The sequence below is a fragment of the Rhinopithecus bieti genome, unplaced genomic scaffold (genome assembly GCF_001698545.2).
Source record: "Rhinopithecus bieti isolate Rb0 unplaced genomic scaffold, ASM169854v2 scaffold_25288, whole genome shotgun sequence".
Taxonomy (NCBI): Eukaryota; Metazoa; Chordata; class Mammalia; order Primates; family Cercopithecidae; genus Rhinopithecus; species Rhinopithecus bieti.
The window spans coordinates 756,985-774,849 of NW_016811567.1; the positions used below are offsets into that span (position 1 = coordinate 756,985).

General features: G+C 38.7%; 1 protein-coding gene across 1 annotated transcript in view; it reads left to right on the forward strand.

The window, feature by feature from the left end:
• Positions 1–691: 691 nt before the first annotated feature.
• MYRFL (myelin regulatory factor like) overlaps positions 692–17,865 on the forward strand; it is a 112,649-nt gene continuing 95,475 nt past the window's right edge. The window contains exon 1 of the mRNA XM_017894064.1: positions 692–1,014. Within this exon, the coding sequence (XP_017749553.1) occupies positions 969–1,014 (46 nt within the window). The 5' untranslated portion in view covers positions 692–968. The remainder of the gene's footprint in view (positions 1,015–17,865) is intronic.

Below are 17,865 nucleotides of genomic sequence, written 5' to 3' on the forward strand. Positions count from 1 at the left end.
TATATATATGAGAGACAGAGTCAATAATTGGTAAGTGTAGGTGAAGAGTATATATATATTTTACAGTACTATTCTATTTTTTTCCAAATAGAAAGTTGGGAAAAAGAGAAAAGGAAGAGGCTGAAAGGATAATTTAATTTCCTAATTGTATTTTCTTAGGCTATTATTAAATGAATTATAGCTAAGCAGTGAAAACAAAACATTTATTTGGGTATGGTTTTATATTTACGAGTGAATCCAGCTACTAGTGACTCAGCTATAAGAATTATTAAATTGGTAATGCAGTTTTTGTTGCTTGTTAGACTTCTTATACTTTATGGTTTATACTTTGGAAGCAAATAAGCTCTAGAGGAAATGGAACAGGTATGTATTAAGGAATTTAAGTTTTTGCTGTAAGTTTAGAAATACTTAAGAAATTCTAACTTTTCATTAGCACAAGACTTTTAAAATTACCTGTGATTATAGGTATCAAAAGTAATTATATTGATTTATCCCTTTTTTCTAGATTAAAAAAATAAGTATCTTTTATTGGTGGTAGCTAAATGGATCTAGTTGATAAAGGTGGAGATATAAATATATTGATGTAAAAGGACAAATAAGAGATAAGACTATGTATTTATTGCCCATTTATGTAATTACATGTGTCACTAAGGACAAAGGTCCTTAAAGACGAAAAGCAGAGTAGAAACAGTTCCCTATATTAAGACAGATGCATTTGCTACCTCTTCCCTCTTCGTGAATTTTTAAAAAACATGCATGGTTGCATATCCTTCCAGTTTTATAATCACATTTGAAAACTCAACCGTCTTTCCGGGCACAATTTGATGGCCGAAGATATGCTTCGCTCCAATAAAAAGAAAATGATTTTTCAAGAGCATTCGTAGGCTTCGAATCAAAGGGACAGTACTTACTTCCTGAGGTCTGATAACCATTGTTTTACGAGGAACTAGTACTAGGACCACAGCACCATGGATGTGGTAGGCGAAAATGAGGCCCTGCAGCAGTTCTTTGAAGGTAAGAGGCCAATTTCCAGCATGAATTTGCTGCTTCTGAGAAATGCTCACTATCCCTGTTTCACCTTTTCCGTATTCCCTTAAACTTTATTTTGAAAGAAATGCTATCATACTTAGGTAACTCTCCTAATTATCAAAAGTGGGGGTTTATGTGCTGCATTGGAAGCAAAAAATTAATGGTATGGATAGAGATTTTAAGCAAAACAGAATTTCCATCTTACAGTTTGGTTGTTAGAATCAAGGAGTCAGCATGTTTATGTTACTATTAATTGTCCCTGTCCTATGCTAGATTTTATTTTTTCCCATACCCTATGTTTAAAAAAAAAACTACATAGCCATGCTCAGATTCTATGTGAAGGGAAACATGACTATCCTTTTTACACGGTAAGGTATTTTGCATGAGGGAGTATGAGAAGAAGTGAGGGAAGACCTGTTCATTTACAGAATCTAGGAATCAGTCAGCAGCACAAGTGCTTTTGGTATTTCTTGTACTTTGTAAAGTGCCTGACAAATAATATGTATTTAAAAGTTGAATGGAATGGACTGAATAGTAAACAGTGCTGAACACTAAAGAGTGACGAGGCATACCAAAGAAAGAGTGAGATTCTGTGTCACTATTGGGAGGAATCAACACCATGGGGTAGTTTCTGTGGCTTGGATTTTTCCAGAAATGGCAAGAAGGAATATAACACCAAGAGAATTATCACTTTATCTCAGTCCTACCATCCATTCCATTGAATGTTCTGTCTCTGACAGTGGCCAAATTGGTATTGTCTACCTGAGTCATGGCTGGCACATGGTAGGCACACTAATGTTGCCAGATTGTTATTGCCTGATTTTACATCATATGTACTTTTCACTTGAGCAGTAGGTAGTAAGCTTCAGTCTACCATTGCATCTATTTTAGAGAAACCAGCAATTTATTGTATACATGCAAAAATCTACTCCATTTCCTTCTAGAGCTAGGGAAGACCTGAATATCAAATCTGGTCTACTTTCTGTTTTTTGAAAGAGATTTTATTTCTATGGGATCCCTATACTGTCCTTGTTTATACTATTTTTGGAGGTTTCTATGGATATAGTTTCTACAAGTCCCCTCTGCAGCTTGTTGCAATTATCTGGTCATTATTATAAAAGTATTTTTCTTTGTCCAAACCAAACTCTGTGGCTCCACTTGAAGCCTTTTTGATGGGGAAAGTCCATTCTCTATCAAAAGAGAATAAAATGATCAGTGTTTTTCTTACATTATCTTTGAATAGTTGGAAAAGGTGGTAGACTTCACAAATTAAAATGAAGGCACTAGCTTAAGTGATTCCCATCCCCTTGAAAATCACACAGCTAAGTGTTAATTTTTTCTTATCTCTACTATTCAGCAAATATTGAGCACCTACTCTGAGTCAAGTTCAACAACCACTTCGTTTAAATGGTAGCTTGTAGGGCTTTGGATACTTTCTCTTACATTTTAATAATTTCCTTTCTCTTGACCCTTTTCAAATCTTTAAAATGAAGACAGCTGAACTGAAGCTGATATTCTTGATCTGCAGTCTGGTTCTCTACCTCTGAGCTATACCCTCTCCTTGAATCTGATATTCTCATGAGAAGAGCCAGTTGTTTCATGTCATGCTCCTAATGATACGTTACTGTTTCTAATCAAATAAAATTCAAGGTTTGAAAATCAAGAAAAAAATTTGACAATTTGTTACCCACCTGAAAGCTATTTTCTCCATTTCCTCAGGCTCTTCATTCTAAGAAACTAAGCCCTAAATAATGTACTTTTTCCTTATAGACATGTTTGTATTAAAAATTATCTCGAATTAAATGGCCTTGACTGTCAAAGCTCATGATGATCTTAGTTTTTATTTTTAACTTCCAAACGTGACTAAATCTTCATGGTGTCTCAGGAAAGTGACAAGGGTGGTGGTTCTGGGTAGCTGATAATTCCGGTTCTAATTCAAATCCCTGTCTGCCACTGATGCAATAGGTAGGCTTGTGAGCTAAAGCAGAAGAGGCGCCATCAGGCACTCTAGAAACTGCAACATCCTCTGGAAACTCAGACATTGCGTTTCATTGTAATTCTCTTTTACATGTAATTACATGTAATTCACTATGTTTGTGAGATGTTTGGCTTTTTCAGCAAAACGGTACCACTTCAAGAAAAAGGTTGTCAGAAGACAGGTGCATTGTTTTATTTATAATAACTAAAAATTGGTTACAACCTAAATTTCTAATAGTGGTGGATTTAGTAATTATGGTTGTTAGGTTTTTTTTTTTTTTTTTTTTTTTTTTTGAGACGGAGTCTCGCTCTGTCGCCCAGGCTGGAGTGCAGTGGCCGGATCTCAGCTCACTGCAAGCTCCGCCTCCCGGGTTTACGCCATTCTCCTGCCTCAGCCTCCCGAGTAGCTGGGACTACAGGCGCCCCCACCACGCCCGGCTAGTTTTTTGTAGTTTTTTTTAGTAGAGACGGGGTTTCACTGTGTTCGCCAGGATGGTCTCGATCCGCCCGTCTCGGCCTCCCAAAGTGCTGGGATTACAGGCTTGAGCCACCGCGCCCGGCCAGTAATTATGGTTCTAACATATAATGGAATATTTTGTAGCTATTAAAAATGATGACAAAGAAAAATGTTTATGATCTTAAGGAAAAAAGTGAATTACAATGTGGAATATATAAACTCAATTAGATATATATAGATAACTTTCTATAATAAGTTTATTAAAACTGGGTTGCAAACAGTTAATATATTTCCATTCATGCACACACAAATACATAGAAAAAACCGGATGAATATACTTTAAGCATTAACAGTAACTACCTCGGAGTGATAGGATTAGGAAGATTTTTATTTTCTTTATACTTTATTATCTAAGTGCTTTATAATTTGAATATATAATGTTATAATCAGGGAAGAGTTTATCTTAAAGGAGAATAGGTTTAATTCAGCAAAACGCTTCTGTTTAAGATCCATGTGTCAAGAAAAATTGTAAAAGATTTTGGCATGGATTAAAAGGATTACTGGGTGTCTTCCATAGAAAACTATGCCTAAATCACATCATTCTGGGCTATGGGATTCTATGGTGTTTGCGCCTTTCGGTGTAGTAGAGCTATTTTGAAACTCTGTAAATTGCAGGTAACGGATATCGATGCAAATGATTTTTATGTATAGATATGCAAATGAAATATGTTCTTAGGGGGATCAATAGTTTCAGTAAAAGCCATTTTTGCATTTATTTATAAATTCATTCTATACAGTGTATGTGTGTATCTGATGTTTGAATTCTCCTTTGAAACAGTTGTAACATCTTCCTGGTCCCTTCATTAATTAACTAGTTAAATACAATCTCTAACATGCATTCATATTATATTTCTATGAGAGTCGTGGTTATATCTTTAGAAATCTATATGCTTTAACGTTTGCAAAGTTTTAAGTTAACTTGAAACTTTAACGTTTGCAAAGTTTTAAGTTAACTTGAAAACATTGTCAATTTCACTTCAAGTTTGAACCAGATTAATAACATCTGTTGAGCATTTACCACGTGCCAAGCACTGTGCTATTTATTTTACATCATATCATTTTATTCTTACAACAATCTTCTGGATAAAAAGGAATTAAAAAATAAAGTACAGTAAATCCCATTCCTCACTTTACTTCATTTATCTTTGATAGCTCTAATCTCAGACTCTTAATTTGCACTATCTTGGTATCAGAGGACTCATTATTTGTTTCCAAGCTCTTAAAATAGTTTATTAAAATGAGTTGAAAACAGTATTGTTGATTATATTTAATCTCTAAAGAACAAATTTTTGAGAAGCTATTTATCCTCTTCATCCTGAAGTAGGTGCTCAAATGCTTTGTTGGCTTAGCACTGAAAGCAAAGAGGAGATTCTGGCCCAGATTGAGCAGAGTGGGAAAAAGTATGCTGTGGGAAAAACTACATACTAAGAGTAGATCACAAGTAAAAGCTCAAGAAGGAAACTGGCAGAAACTCCAGCTCACTTGTTGAGGTTTGTGGGAGTAGCTGCTAGAACCTGTGGAAGGACAGTAACCACCAGGCAGTTCTTGAGATCTATGAGGAAGAATAGTCTGTTCAGGAAGCTGCCATCAAAAAAGCTTTGAACATTTTCTGCCCATCTCTCTGCTTAAGATTTAAATTCTCCAAGTAGCTATTACCAAAAGAGGGCAGTGGGGATGCAGGGAAGGCAGAAACATCTGCTGTCCATAAGCTGTATAGGAATACCATGAAGTGCCCCATGTTCAGGAAAATGGGGGAAATGCTGAAGGCTTTGGAGCAGACAAGAAGTGACTGAAGTGCTCAACCCAGATGGGATTAATCTAGAAAGGCTTCAGGGAGGTTAAGCAGAATTGCTGTGTAGAGGAGAGCCGTTGCTTGGAAAATGCCTATATGATACTGGCATTTAGTAGGCACTGATACTTATGGAGTGAAGGAATGAAAGAACAGTGCAAAAGACTAGTCCATTCAACAAGCAGATATTGAATTCTGACTAGAGCTGGGGCACCTAGCAAGTTCAACTGTATGAAGAGGGAAAACTTGCCCAGTAGCAGAATGGTCCAGTGAATAGAACAAACAGAGGGAGTTGAGACAAAGTGTTGCCAGTTGATAGAATGCCTCAGATTCCATTATTAGCAGAGATAAAATGATCAATGTCTTAAGTGGTTTCTGTATATTATTTCTCTAAAATGTGAAAACAACTTTGATTGGCTGGTTTCTGAATTTCTGACAGAAGAATCAGAAGCTCTGAAAGCCGAATGCAGTGTAGAGGACAGAAGCTGCCCAGTGCTGGCACTGGACAAGTCTGTCTTATGGGTAAAGAGTATCTCTGGCCTTAGGCCAGTCTCTCAATTCTCTGTTTTTGGGGCCACCACTTTCCCACTCTCTTAGACAACCAGTTTCCTACGTCCTTTTCCTTCTGTCTTAATAAAACCTAAGCTTGCACAGAGGAGCAAATGGCAAATGATCTAACACCACCTTACACCTCTGTAGAGTCTTGTATTCAAAGTGCTTTCATAGAACATTGAAGCTGTCTTGATCAAAAGCAGCAGAAAGATTACCTCCTCCAGGGGCAGGTCTGGTTAATCTCTAATGGTGGAATTTTAGGTATTATGTTGTACCCAGCATCTCTGAAATTATCCCACATAGTTATATATAGATACCTATATAGATAATATCTCTCTCTATATATAGGTAAAATATATAGAGATATATCTATACAGATATATATGGATATCTATATATGTGGGATAATTTCAGAGATGCGGGAGTTCGTTGTTTACCTGTGCAGGCAGCCTCTGATTCTGTGTGGAAACAGCATGGACTTCCCAGGAGACTGGGAACAAGAATATGCCAAGGACAGGAAGAACCAGCCAGGTCGTGCAAGGAATTTAGGATTATCTGAACATTTCTACGAAATTATCTGAACATTTCTAAGAAATACCTTTCTTTCTTCATGCGGGGATCTCCAAAATGAAGGTGATTTAATTAGAATTTGAAGTGTGCTGTAAGGAGATTAGAGCTGACCTTTTGTCACCTGCCCATGCTACCTTTGAGACCTGTCAGATTTATCTCCATCTTTGGGGAGTCCTGGAACAAAATCACCCAAACAAACCCTTCTGAGTGGAGGATCCCCCACCTTCTTTGGTGTTACTGATATTGTCATCTTTCAACTTTGAGGTTAGAACCTGGTTTCTGGAAGACTCCACAATGTCTTGGAAGCTAAACATTCAATACATGGACAATTGTGGATAATATAGGTAACCTAAAAGAAGAAGATAATTATTAGTAGTAATTTTACTATTTAGTGCTAACTATGTTCAGTTTGGTGTCTATCTTGTGTGCTTTTTAAAACAAAAAGGGGATTATATAATTTGTGCTTTTTAGTAAACATGCAGTAAGCATCTCTTAATGTTAGTTATTCATCATCAACAGAGGTCAGTAAGTTATGGACCACAGGCCAAATCTGGCCTGCTGCCTGTTTTTGCAAATAAAGTTTTACTGGAACATGCTCTTTTACATATTGCCTGTGGCCTGCTTTGATGCTGTGATGGACGAGGTGAATGGTTGCAACAGAGATCAAAACACTATCTGGCTCTTTACAGAAAATTTGACCAACCCCTGATCTACAACCTAATTAATAATCATAATAACTGTTTTCAAGCACTTACTATGTGCTGAGTGCAGAATCATCCTTAGGAATATAGATTCTGAGTTAGTCGTCCTGGCTGTGAATCCTAGCTCTACCATTGACTACCTCTGGGACTAGGGATAGGTTCATAAGGCTCTGCAGGCCTTAGTTTCCTTGCTTGTAAAATGGGGATAACCCTATCATCTCAAAATGTGGTTGTGAAGCACTATGCCTGGCACAGAGAGACAATAATTTTTAGTTACTATTATTCTCATTGTTTCTTAATTATGATTTTCTCCATTTAGCGTCAAGGCAGCCCTAGGGGATTTCTATCCTTGTATGAGAAACATGAGGCTGACAGAGGTTAGGTAACTTGCTTGAGGGTTATCCAGATAGTAAATGGCTGCAAGGTCATTTATTCCTTACCTTGTTTATTCAGTCATTGTCAAAGTCAAAATAAAAATGTAGAGATGAATCTCTAAATTTCATGTTTTATTTGGGAAGAAATAATTGCAATTTGGAGCATACAGGCAGCCTAGGTGGTCTTTGGTATGCCTGAAGAACAAAGAGGAGACTGGAGGTTTTATAGAAAGGAGAAATGTTATGTATTGTTCTTTGAGAAAATTAATTTGCACTATGAAAGTTTAGGGAGCTGGCAAGTTTTGGTTGGTAAGTGATAGCAGTGGGTAAAACTAGTTTTAAGAGTTGTAGCAGGTTGTTTCAGCAATGATTATATATAAAACTGGTTTAAGGTTATATAGCAAGCAGTTTCAGCATCCAGGCTTGTAGAGAATTGCATTTTTTGAGCAATGTTATATGCCCTGAGTGCTTTTTCCCCCTGGCCTCATGACTCTGTTTTAGTTGGCTGTGACAAGAATGACCTAATTTGTATGATCAACTTTCACACAATCAAAAAATATTTGACTGTCTCTCATAAGCCTGCTGCTCTCCTAAGAACCAGGGACTCTGTGATGAATAAGCAGAGTCCTTACCTTATAGTGGCTTCTTCTCTAGATGAAGGGAGAAGTCAATAGGAGATAAATAAAACAATGATTTCAAAATGTCATTAATTATGAAGAAAATAAAACCAGATGGTGGTGCAGAGAGTCTTATGAAGACAGAGTTACTGGAGCTAAGACAATCAGGAATGGTTTCTGAGGGGTGACATTCAAGCTGAGACCTGAAGAACGACCAGAAGCAAGTCATGCATCTGTTTGGGAGAAGAACATTTTAGGTAAACAGAGCAACTGTGCAGTCACTGAGCTTGAGGTGGTTGGGAGAGGGATAGGAAAGGAACAGTGAGGTGGAAGCACTTGAAGTGTGAGTGACAATGGGGAGGGTGGTAGAAAATGACATTAGAGTTTGGTTTTTATTCTCAGTGTGGAGAGTTTTAAGCAGGAGAACAGGCAGGGGCAGATGGATGGGATGTGGCAGTGAGGAAGACAGAGGAATCTGTTTAGGATGATGCCTAGGTGTTGGTGTCAACAATTCGTGGATGGTAGTACAATGTACTTAGATGTGGAAGACTGAAGAACAGGCGCACGTGTGTGTGTGTGTGTGTGTGTGTGTGTGTGTGTATGTGTGTAATTAAGAATTCATTTGAGACATTTTACATTTGAGATCTCTTTTAGACAACCAAGTGGAAGTGATGAGGAGGCAGTTGGATTATTGAATTTGAAACCCAAGGAAAGATTAGAGCTGCTGATGTCAGTTAGGGAGTCATCAGCTTATAAGTAGTATTTAAAGCCCCTGAGACTAAGTGAGATCACCAAGAATAGTACAGATAGAGAAAAGGGTCCCAGATCACATTTTGGGATCCAAGTGAGAGTAGCAAAGGAATGTTTAGTGAGGTAGGAGGGAAACCAGGAGAGTGTGGTTGTTAAACTAGGAGATAAAGTGTTTCAATAAGAATATGGTCAAACGTTTCAAATGTGTCTGAAATACAAGACAATTGCCTATAGAATCTGGGAAAAAGAAGGTTGTGTATGACCTTGAAAAGAGGTTTCCGTGCAGTGGAGAAGGATGTCCAGTCAGTGGGTTGAAGAGAGCAGCCTGTGATAAATAAGAAAACCACTATCATTTAATGAAGGAAAACCACTGCCATTGAATGAATGCTTTACTTTATGTTAGACATTGTACTAAGACTTTAGCTATATTAATTCTTAATTTGCACAACACAATGAATGATAATGTTGTCAGTATTTTAGAGATGAGGAAACAGATTCAGAGAAGTTATGTACCTTGCCCAAGGTAACACAGCTATTATGTATGTGAAGTGCTTAGATTTGGACAGAAATCTGTCTGCTCTGAAGGCTTGTGTCCCTATCCACTGTGCACATTGTCTTCTAAACAGGTCACAGGGAACATCTATAGAGATAGTTGTAGAACTCATGTCTCCTGTTAAGATAACCAGGGCTTGCTTGCTTTCTTTTTTTGTACAATTTGCATGTAAAATTATTCTGGACTGCTAGCAGTTGGCACTTTACTGCCATCTGCCATTATTCCTTTGAAAATCCCAGCTCTAGCACAATAAGATGAGGTGTTAGTGGTAAAAAGGTAATGGCTTATGTTCATTGAGCAGGCAGCTCCAGAAACTCATAATGTAAGTCCACTAATAAGAGTACAAAGATATCAGAACACCATCACTGTTCTTTAGTACTGCTCTGTGCATAACAAAAATATACAGAGGAAAGTTAGGCAGGAGGCTATGCTCAGAAGGGCAGTATAAATATTAACTCTTAATCTTGTAATTTTGGGTAACCTGACTCAGGACAAAAAGTCCAGCAAGATGGGACCCCAATGGTTGATACCCTGGTGTTAACAATATAAGAAACAAATGTCATATATGGCAATAAGAAGTAATGTGTTCTGAAGAGAGCATCATGTGACTTGATACTGAGAATTAGTGTCATTCTCATAGGGTTAAAGCTACCAATAGCTCAACTGTTAAGAGCTGAGAAATATGCTTCCTAGGAACCTCTGTGGTATGCAGGCGAATGGCGGATGCCTTGTTTCAGGCAGACTTGGCTTTGAATCCTGGTTTATTTGCATCTTAGTTGTGTGACCTTTTAAAGTTTCAATGTTCTCCATCTGTCAAATGGGGATAATAACAGCTACCCTCTTATGGTTGTGAACATGAATGATAAAATGTTAAAATGATAAAATAAATAGTAGTGGTTTTATTATAATATTTGCAAATATGAAGGAACCAAATTGCTTGCTTTATTTATTGTGAAACAAGAATGAGTACAGCTACATACATAGATCCATACATTTCTTTTTCAAAGAAACACTCCTGTCTCCAGGGAATTATTACAAGTTTTACATGTTCACATTAATTCCAGTGAATTTATAATCATAAAATCCATTTATAGCCCTTAGTTGCCAAGCAACAAAGGACAAAGTACTGAGTATTTCCTTTTATTGCAAAAGGTTCAGCTTTTCCATGTTGGTCTTGAAATCAACATTTTTCAGAAAACACATAACAGTGAAACTTAATGTATTTCCAAGGTTTAGTTGGCATTCTTTGGGGATAGACTCAAAGCTGAAAAAAATACATTGTTACTATTGTCCTGTTCTTAGATCGTCTAAAGCATTTGTTCTAATTTTATAGTAAATTTGTAAGAAGTTCTGAAGATGAGAGACTGCAAATTCATTTTAAGGAGATAACTTTTTTCAGTTTACCTATGTTCTGTGATGCTGTCACTTTAAAAGAACCGGTTCTTTTAACTGTCAACTGTCTTTCAGGAAAGGCTGGGGTGGTACAAAATTCATACAGAAAAATGTTATCTGCTGACCTTGTTAATCACTGATCTCAAGTAGGTCATTCAGCCATGCCTTGGCAAGGTTTGGGGAAGCCGGCTCAGAACTGAACTAAATTCTCTACTTCCTTAAAAGGGATAGAAGTTTTTAACTACTTCTGCTGTTTTTGTTCATGAAAAATCAGAATTAAAGGTTTGAAAGTCCATATAATCCAGAAGGATATATTACTATTTAACATCCTATAAAGAACTCCAGTACAACTCATGTATTTAACCGCTCATAAAAGCATGCATGGGAAACAGTTTTTTAATTTGCATAGCTATTTTTTAAAATTCATCTGTATTAAAACAGTGCAAAAGCAGATTAGACTTCTTTGGAATTTTACTGCCCTTGTTCCTATATGTGTTCTGTATATGTAGTGGATTCCATAGATGGAAAGAGTAGAGACAATGATTCTCTTTTTTTCTTCCATTGTTGGATTAGGGAAGCTTGTTGCTTTGAAACAAATCTATCGATAAGTCTCATGAAAGTTCCTGAAATGGAAAAGGTTCCCTTGTCCCCCTCACAGGGCGTGTGACAGGAGCAGTGGCTCACTTTTTCAGTGCACCGCTACTCGAACCTCTAGGGGAGCATACAGACTGGCAGGCTGTGGGGCTCCAACACCACGGCAGTGTCTAGAGGTGAATGGTTACAGCTCCTAAAGCCCCAGTGGATGTGTGTTACCGTGTGCTCTTTTAGTTTTGCCGTCTGTAGGCGTGTGTTAACCAACTCAACTAGAACCTCTGCCTTGTCACAAGGACAGAGGGCTTTCTGTATCCCAGGTTCTTGCCTTAGTGTACCGAAAGAATCGGATCATTATGTGGGCTTGGAGAATGAGTGCAAGGTTTTATTGAGTGGAAGTAGCTCTCAGCGGATGGGGGAACCAGAAGGGAGACGGTTTTCCCACTCAGTGGCCCGGACTGCCCTGGCCAAATTCCGTGTGCTTCTGCCGGTCAGTGGCTAGCCGCATGCCAGTGTGGGTCCATTCCTCTTGACATCCAGCCGCCTGTGTGTTCCTCCACCAATGTGCTCCTCTTGCCCTCCAGCTGCTTCTGTGTCTGCTTTGCTAGGGTCTCGGGTTTTTATAGGCACACGATGGGGGACGTGGCAGGCCAGGCTGGTCTTGGGAAATGCAACAGAAATGCCTGTCCTCACCTAGGTCCATGGAGGTGGAGCCCTAACTAGGGAACACACCCTGCTCTACCCAGCACTCCCGCATCAGTCCTATGTGCAGGAAGAGGCAGAAATGACACAGATGATTATAATTCCACAAGATAACGCTAGTCAAAGCTCTTCTGCTAAGAGTAAATATTCCTTGGAACGATTTTTCTGTGTGAATATAAGAGTAAGATCTAGCTGTTAGCATGAGCAGACTAATTCCAGTCAATCAGACGAGGGACACTTTAAAATCTATTATCCATCCATCTCAAGTATTGTTCCTTCAGAAGCATTTGAAGAACTGCCATTAGCTCCTTTTATCTGCATAAGGATAAGACAAACAAAAATTTGCTTCCTTCCCCTGAGAGAGGCAGGTTTCTGTGTGAGAATCTGAAATAACCTTTACCGGTGGTGAGGAGGTGAGGTCTGTGAAACAATGCTCAGGACCTGTCCTCCCCTTTGCTGGCTTTTTGTGAAAACGTTAGAAAAAACAAAAATCTATAGATAGCCACCAATATTAACATGTGTTTATTTTGCCAGTTCATTCTTAACCCAACTTCAAAGTTTCTTTCTCACTCTGCCATTTGTGTTATGCTTGCTTATAGAGTTTGAGATTTTACAAACTCTTGGATTTCCATCAACTTGTTTGTCCTTCACACATAAAAAAAAAAAAATTGAGCCTTAACAAATTGACAGATGTGTCTAAAATCAGACTGATAAATTTCAGGCAAGACCCTGTCTTTTCATTCCAAGTCCAGCGCTCTTTTTATCTGCACACCACTCCGCCTACCTAGAGGGAAAGAGCAGGGAAAGACATGTATTGGCTCATTAGCTTCCATATTCTAGAACGAGATGCCAATAAATATAATCAGTATTTGGGAAAATCGCCTCCCTTCTATCCTCCTCTCACTTACCGCTAGCCATTGTATAATTGCTCACAAACTGGCCACTGGCTACCGAACCCCACTACCTCTTCAGAACAGAGTCAAAGTTTCTATCTTTTTGGACTTTTCCTAACCTTCTGCTAGGATGTAACTGATCTGTCATAAGTTCAACAATCGGTTCATTGTTCTGAGCCCTGTTTCCAGGGGAGTGGAGGCAGGGAGCAGGGGAGGAATTGGAAAGGGATGCACATTTACTGTGTGCCATGCACCAGTAGTAGATTCATATATGTTATCACGTTTCATCTGCAAGCAACTCTCTAAGCGTGGTAAAACCTATCTCCTTTATCCAGATGAGGAAGTAGGCCCAGAGAAGTTAAGTAAAAGTAGAATTTAACCCAGGTCTGCCTGACTTGCAGTTTTCCAAGTCTCATGCTCTTCTTACCTCTGGGTCACATGGGGCTCCCTCTTTCTGGAGCACACTTCCCTGCCTTGTTTACTTGGTTAACTTGGTTCACTCAAGGTTCTGACTTTGGTGTCATTCCCCCAGGGGCTCCCAGTGTGTTTCCACAGTATTTTGCACTTCACCTTTCAAAGTATGTAATGAATGCCTTTTTTCTGTGTCTGTCTCCTATGGACACCTGGAAGGAGGGAACTATGCCTTCTTCATTCCTGTTTCCTCAGCACCTAGGGACTGGTACATAGCAGTTACTCAAATGGATGTGTTGAGTCAATAAATAAAAAACTCAAATCCTTTTTCTAGGATTCCAAGTCTTCTGGATTTCCTTCTTTATCCTGCAACTGGCTGAAGACTAGGCCCTCAGACAGTGCTCTATTGGACTGTCCTTTCTTTTTCTGCCTGACTTGGGAGGACAGAAAGGCATTGCTGGGGTAGGACAGGCACCCCTGAAAGCCATAGGTGAGCAGTTTTCTTGTCACATCTTGCTGAACTTGTGCCATGCAGTGTCAGCCCAGGGGACGTTGATTTAATATTTAACACTGTACGTTCCAGGTGAGCCAACTCACCTGCAGAGCCTGTGGGTGGTGTCTCCTCTTTAGCTGTCCTTCCTTTTGAAAGGCTTTGTCCCTTGCTCCCCTGCCTCCTCCTCTTCTCCCCTCTGTTTTTCTTCTTCATCTTCCTCCTCCTCTTTTGGCCTTAGGCAAAATTAGACTTTCTAATAGGCCAAACCAGAACAATAATTCTTCCAAAACTTGCTTATAAACTCAATGAGATTACTTATTTCTATGAGACATGTTCCTGTCATTTAAAAGAAATTGTCAGCTTCTCTTTCCCAAATTTATCTTCTATGGCTAAAGTTAATATTGCTTAACATGTAGTCAATTGTATTTCGTTTCTTTTTGGTAGTTTTATTTATTCTTCTATATATTAACATTAATATGTGTTGTTGAAGAAAAAATGGATGTAACATAAAAGTTTAATCCTCACATTGTAGGACTGGGAGAAGGCTTAGCTGTATGGTTTCTCAAACTGCTGAAAAAATTGATTCCCAGAATTCCAGAAAGGCCAGAGGATCATGCTTAATTTATATTTCAAATCACTAATTTAAAAGGAGAAGTGTGAACTGGATAATGTACTAGTAAAGACCCTGAAATACTTTTACCATGATAGAGGTTACATGATGCAATGAGCTAGTCACTTTCCCTTCTTAGTTTGCATCCCATTAAAATTTTTAGATTATTCATGAGAAGCTGTGCAAAGCCACCAGGGCAGCTCTCTAAAGACATTGAGCCAACCAGCAATCATTTATTCTTTACCCTGAGTGATTCCTAAGTTTGTGAAAAAGCAGTGAAGGATGGATTCATGTGGCATTTCAGTAACTGTAATGTTAAAGGAACGTAGATCCATAACATGTTAAAGTTACATATGACTGACCCGTCAGCAGGCACACCCACCTTCTTTCCTGCAAACGGAAGCCAAATCTTTTCAGATAGAGGAGGAAAGTGCTTGAACCTGGAAAGAACAGGTTCTGACCCAGCTCTGTCAGATGGATTGTAACTGATTTAAACTAGTTATCATCATCTCAGTTTCCCCCTCTCTTTCCCTTTGGTCTTCATAATTCAGCACTGCAACTCTTCTTTGCAACCCCTTCTAATATTTCTAAATAAAGGTTAAATGCCAATATTACTGAAGTGCTTAGCAATATTAATAATAATTTAGCATGTCTTAAATTTTTATTAGATATGTCATTGTTTTTATTAACTTTTAGTGTTTTTCTTCAACTCTACATTCCTCCACTATTTTTTACAGTTCTGCAGAAAGCAAGGTTGTTCAGGAACACGTACATTATGTTATGGTAGAAAACACCTGAGCCCCTGCAGTGACACTTGTGTTATTGCAACTTGAGCAATACTTAAGCTCACTAAGACAGCTTCTCTGAAAAATAGGGATAATCACAGTACCCATCTCATAGAATAAAACTGTTTTGAGGATTAAATGAGAAAGTAAATGTAAAATTCTTAGCATAGTATTGGTACATAATAAGTGTTCACTAAACTTACCAAGTATTATCAATCTTCTCCATTGATTGTCTCTCAAATAGCTTAGCTTGTGATTCTTTTGCTCCTTGCTGGATCTCCTCTGGATCCTCTACTATTTGTTAGCATTCCTTTTAGAACCTGGGTCCCACATCCTCAAGATCCGACCTGTGCATAGAGGAGCAGGAATTGGACTATCCTAGTTCTGTACTCAATATTTTATTACAACTCTACATTAGTTTCCTTGTCTTTTCAAAACCTATGACAAAACTAAAAGACTCTTGTCTTTGTCATCTATTCATTCATAAACCAAATTTCCCCATATTGTATTTACATAATTAGAAAAACCAATGCAAACCTGTATGCTTAAGCTACTAAATCTCATCCTGCCAAAGTGAGTCATGAATGTAATCAGTCAAGATTAAAGTCTGACGCTTTCTACTATATTGTACCTTGCCCACTTCCTTCAGGCTGTCTGAATGTGTGTCCAGTTTGCCTTCTCTATATTTTTCCGAATTACAAATAACATTGTTGAGAAGGATGACAGCAAGTAATTTTATGCTGAATTTTAGGATTTTCTTCAGTTTAGCTCTCTGGGGGACAGTTATTCTCCCAGGTACAAATTCACCTGATTCTAGCATAATTTCCTCTACATTTCTCCATCTTAGCTACAAATACAGCCATTTTTGACCTCTCCTCTCTACTCCCCAGTTGTATCAAAAGCTCCTTCTAAATGTCTGCTTGGGTCTGACATCCCACTGCAGTGCTCCTGCCTGTTGACTTCCCTGTGCTCCCCTCTCCTGCCTTAGTGCTGCTCACTGTTGTATCCTTGGTGCCTTGCACACTGCTCTTCATTACGTACGCAATGAATTTTGAATGAATGAGTAAGTTCATTTAGTGTCTAGTTGAAGTAAAGATATACATTTCCTTTGAGAGTCTCCTAATCTGCCAGTCAGGCAGCTGAACAGGAAAGGCAATGAAGTTCTTTTGCGTGGCTAGTTCTTGGTAGACATATGTAGGTTCCTGGATGTTTTCTGCTGTTCTTAGAGTCCAGCAGCCAGGTTTTTAACAATCTTTGCCAGATTTTTGCATCTGTAACAGTTTTAGAAAACCCATGTGGGGGTTGCCATCCTGTTACACAATGTGCTTGAACTATTTATTTACTCAAGTTGAATAAAGGTTAATTTTGATGTTATCTCTCAATTATCAGGCACATAATAAATTCCAGGTGATTCATGTCATGTTAAAGTCCAGCCAGAGACAGTCTTCTATTTCAGTTATTATTTCCAACAATGGGTCACGTTACTTCTGTTTGAAATAACTGATTAGATTCTTCTTGGGTCAATGTAAGACTATCTGTACTAAGAGACTGGAAGATTCCCAGGATTCCAGGTTGTTAGGTGGAGTTTTTCTTGGGGGCAGTGCCCTGCTGCTCACTTCTATCTCCAAGAGTACAAAAGAGTACATGGCCCCATGCAGATAAACTCATGCTCCTTCCCTGGCTCCTCATCCAGTTCTCTCATATTTCCTATTTCAGGTCACCAGCATGACCATCAAGACAGGGACTGGGAGTCACCTAGATTTCTTACAGGCAGTCACAAAATTCAATGGCTTATCCTCCCAAATACTAGTCACATACAGTGATGTGGTAAATATGTAATAACCAACTCTCTAGGTTTGGGGAAAGGGAAAGTCGGGAAGCAGCCCTGATTTGTAGCGTTTGCTCATTTCCATGGTGTAAATGATCTCACTATGGCCGATTTCAAGCTACTCACATCACGTTAAATAGGAAGTTGGAAGAGATGTGCATAAGCTTGTACAACCTGGCTCCAGCACATCGCTGCACATTCTTCCACTTTCCTGACCACACCGCACCAGGTCAGACTTTCACAGCATTCAAGGCCCTAAGACCTATTTCTGTTGATAGTGGTAGCCTTGTTGACCCCTGCTCTTAGAAGCTTTTCCTGGCACCTTTTTGCTCCTGTTGAGTCATTAAAGTGCCCCACAAGGCCCTGTGTGCATCTCTGTTGTCACATTATCTTGCTATGATATGTTTTTATGTCAATTTTCTTACTGGTCTATAAACTTCGTGAGCACAGAAACTAATGGTAATGACAAGGGGTAGCATTTATTGAGCCGGGACCTATGCTAAGCACTTTGCATGTATTATCTCATTTAATTCCCACAACAACTCTATGAGGTAGATGCTTGTATTGTATTAACCTCATTTTGAAAATAAGGAAAGTGCATAAAGAAAGACACTGAGAGGCTAGTTAACTTGTCCTGGGTTACACAGCTAAGTCTCAGCAAGGATGTAAGCCCTAGCCTGACTATAGAACCGGAATCCTTAACTACTCTTGCTCCTTTGTGTTTGGTCCCT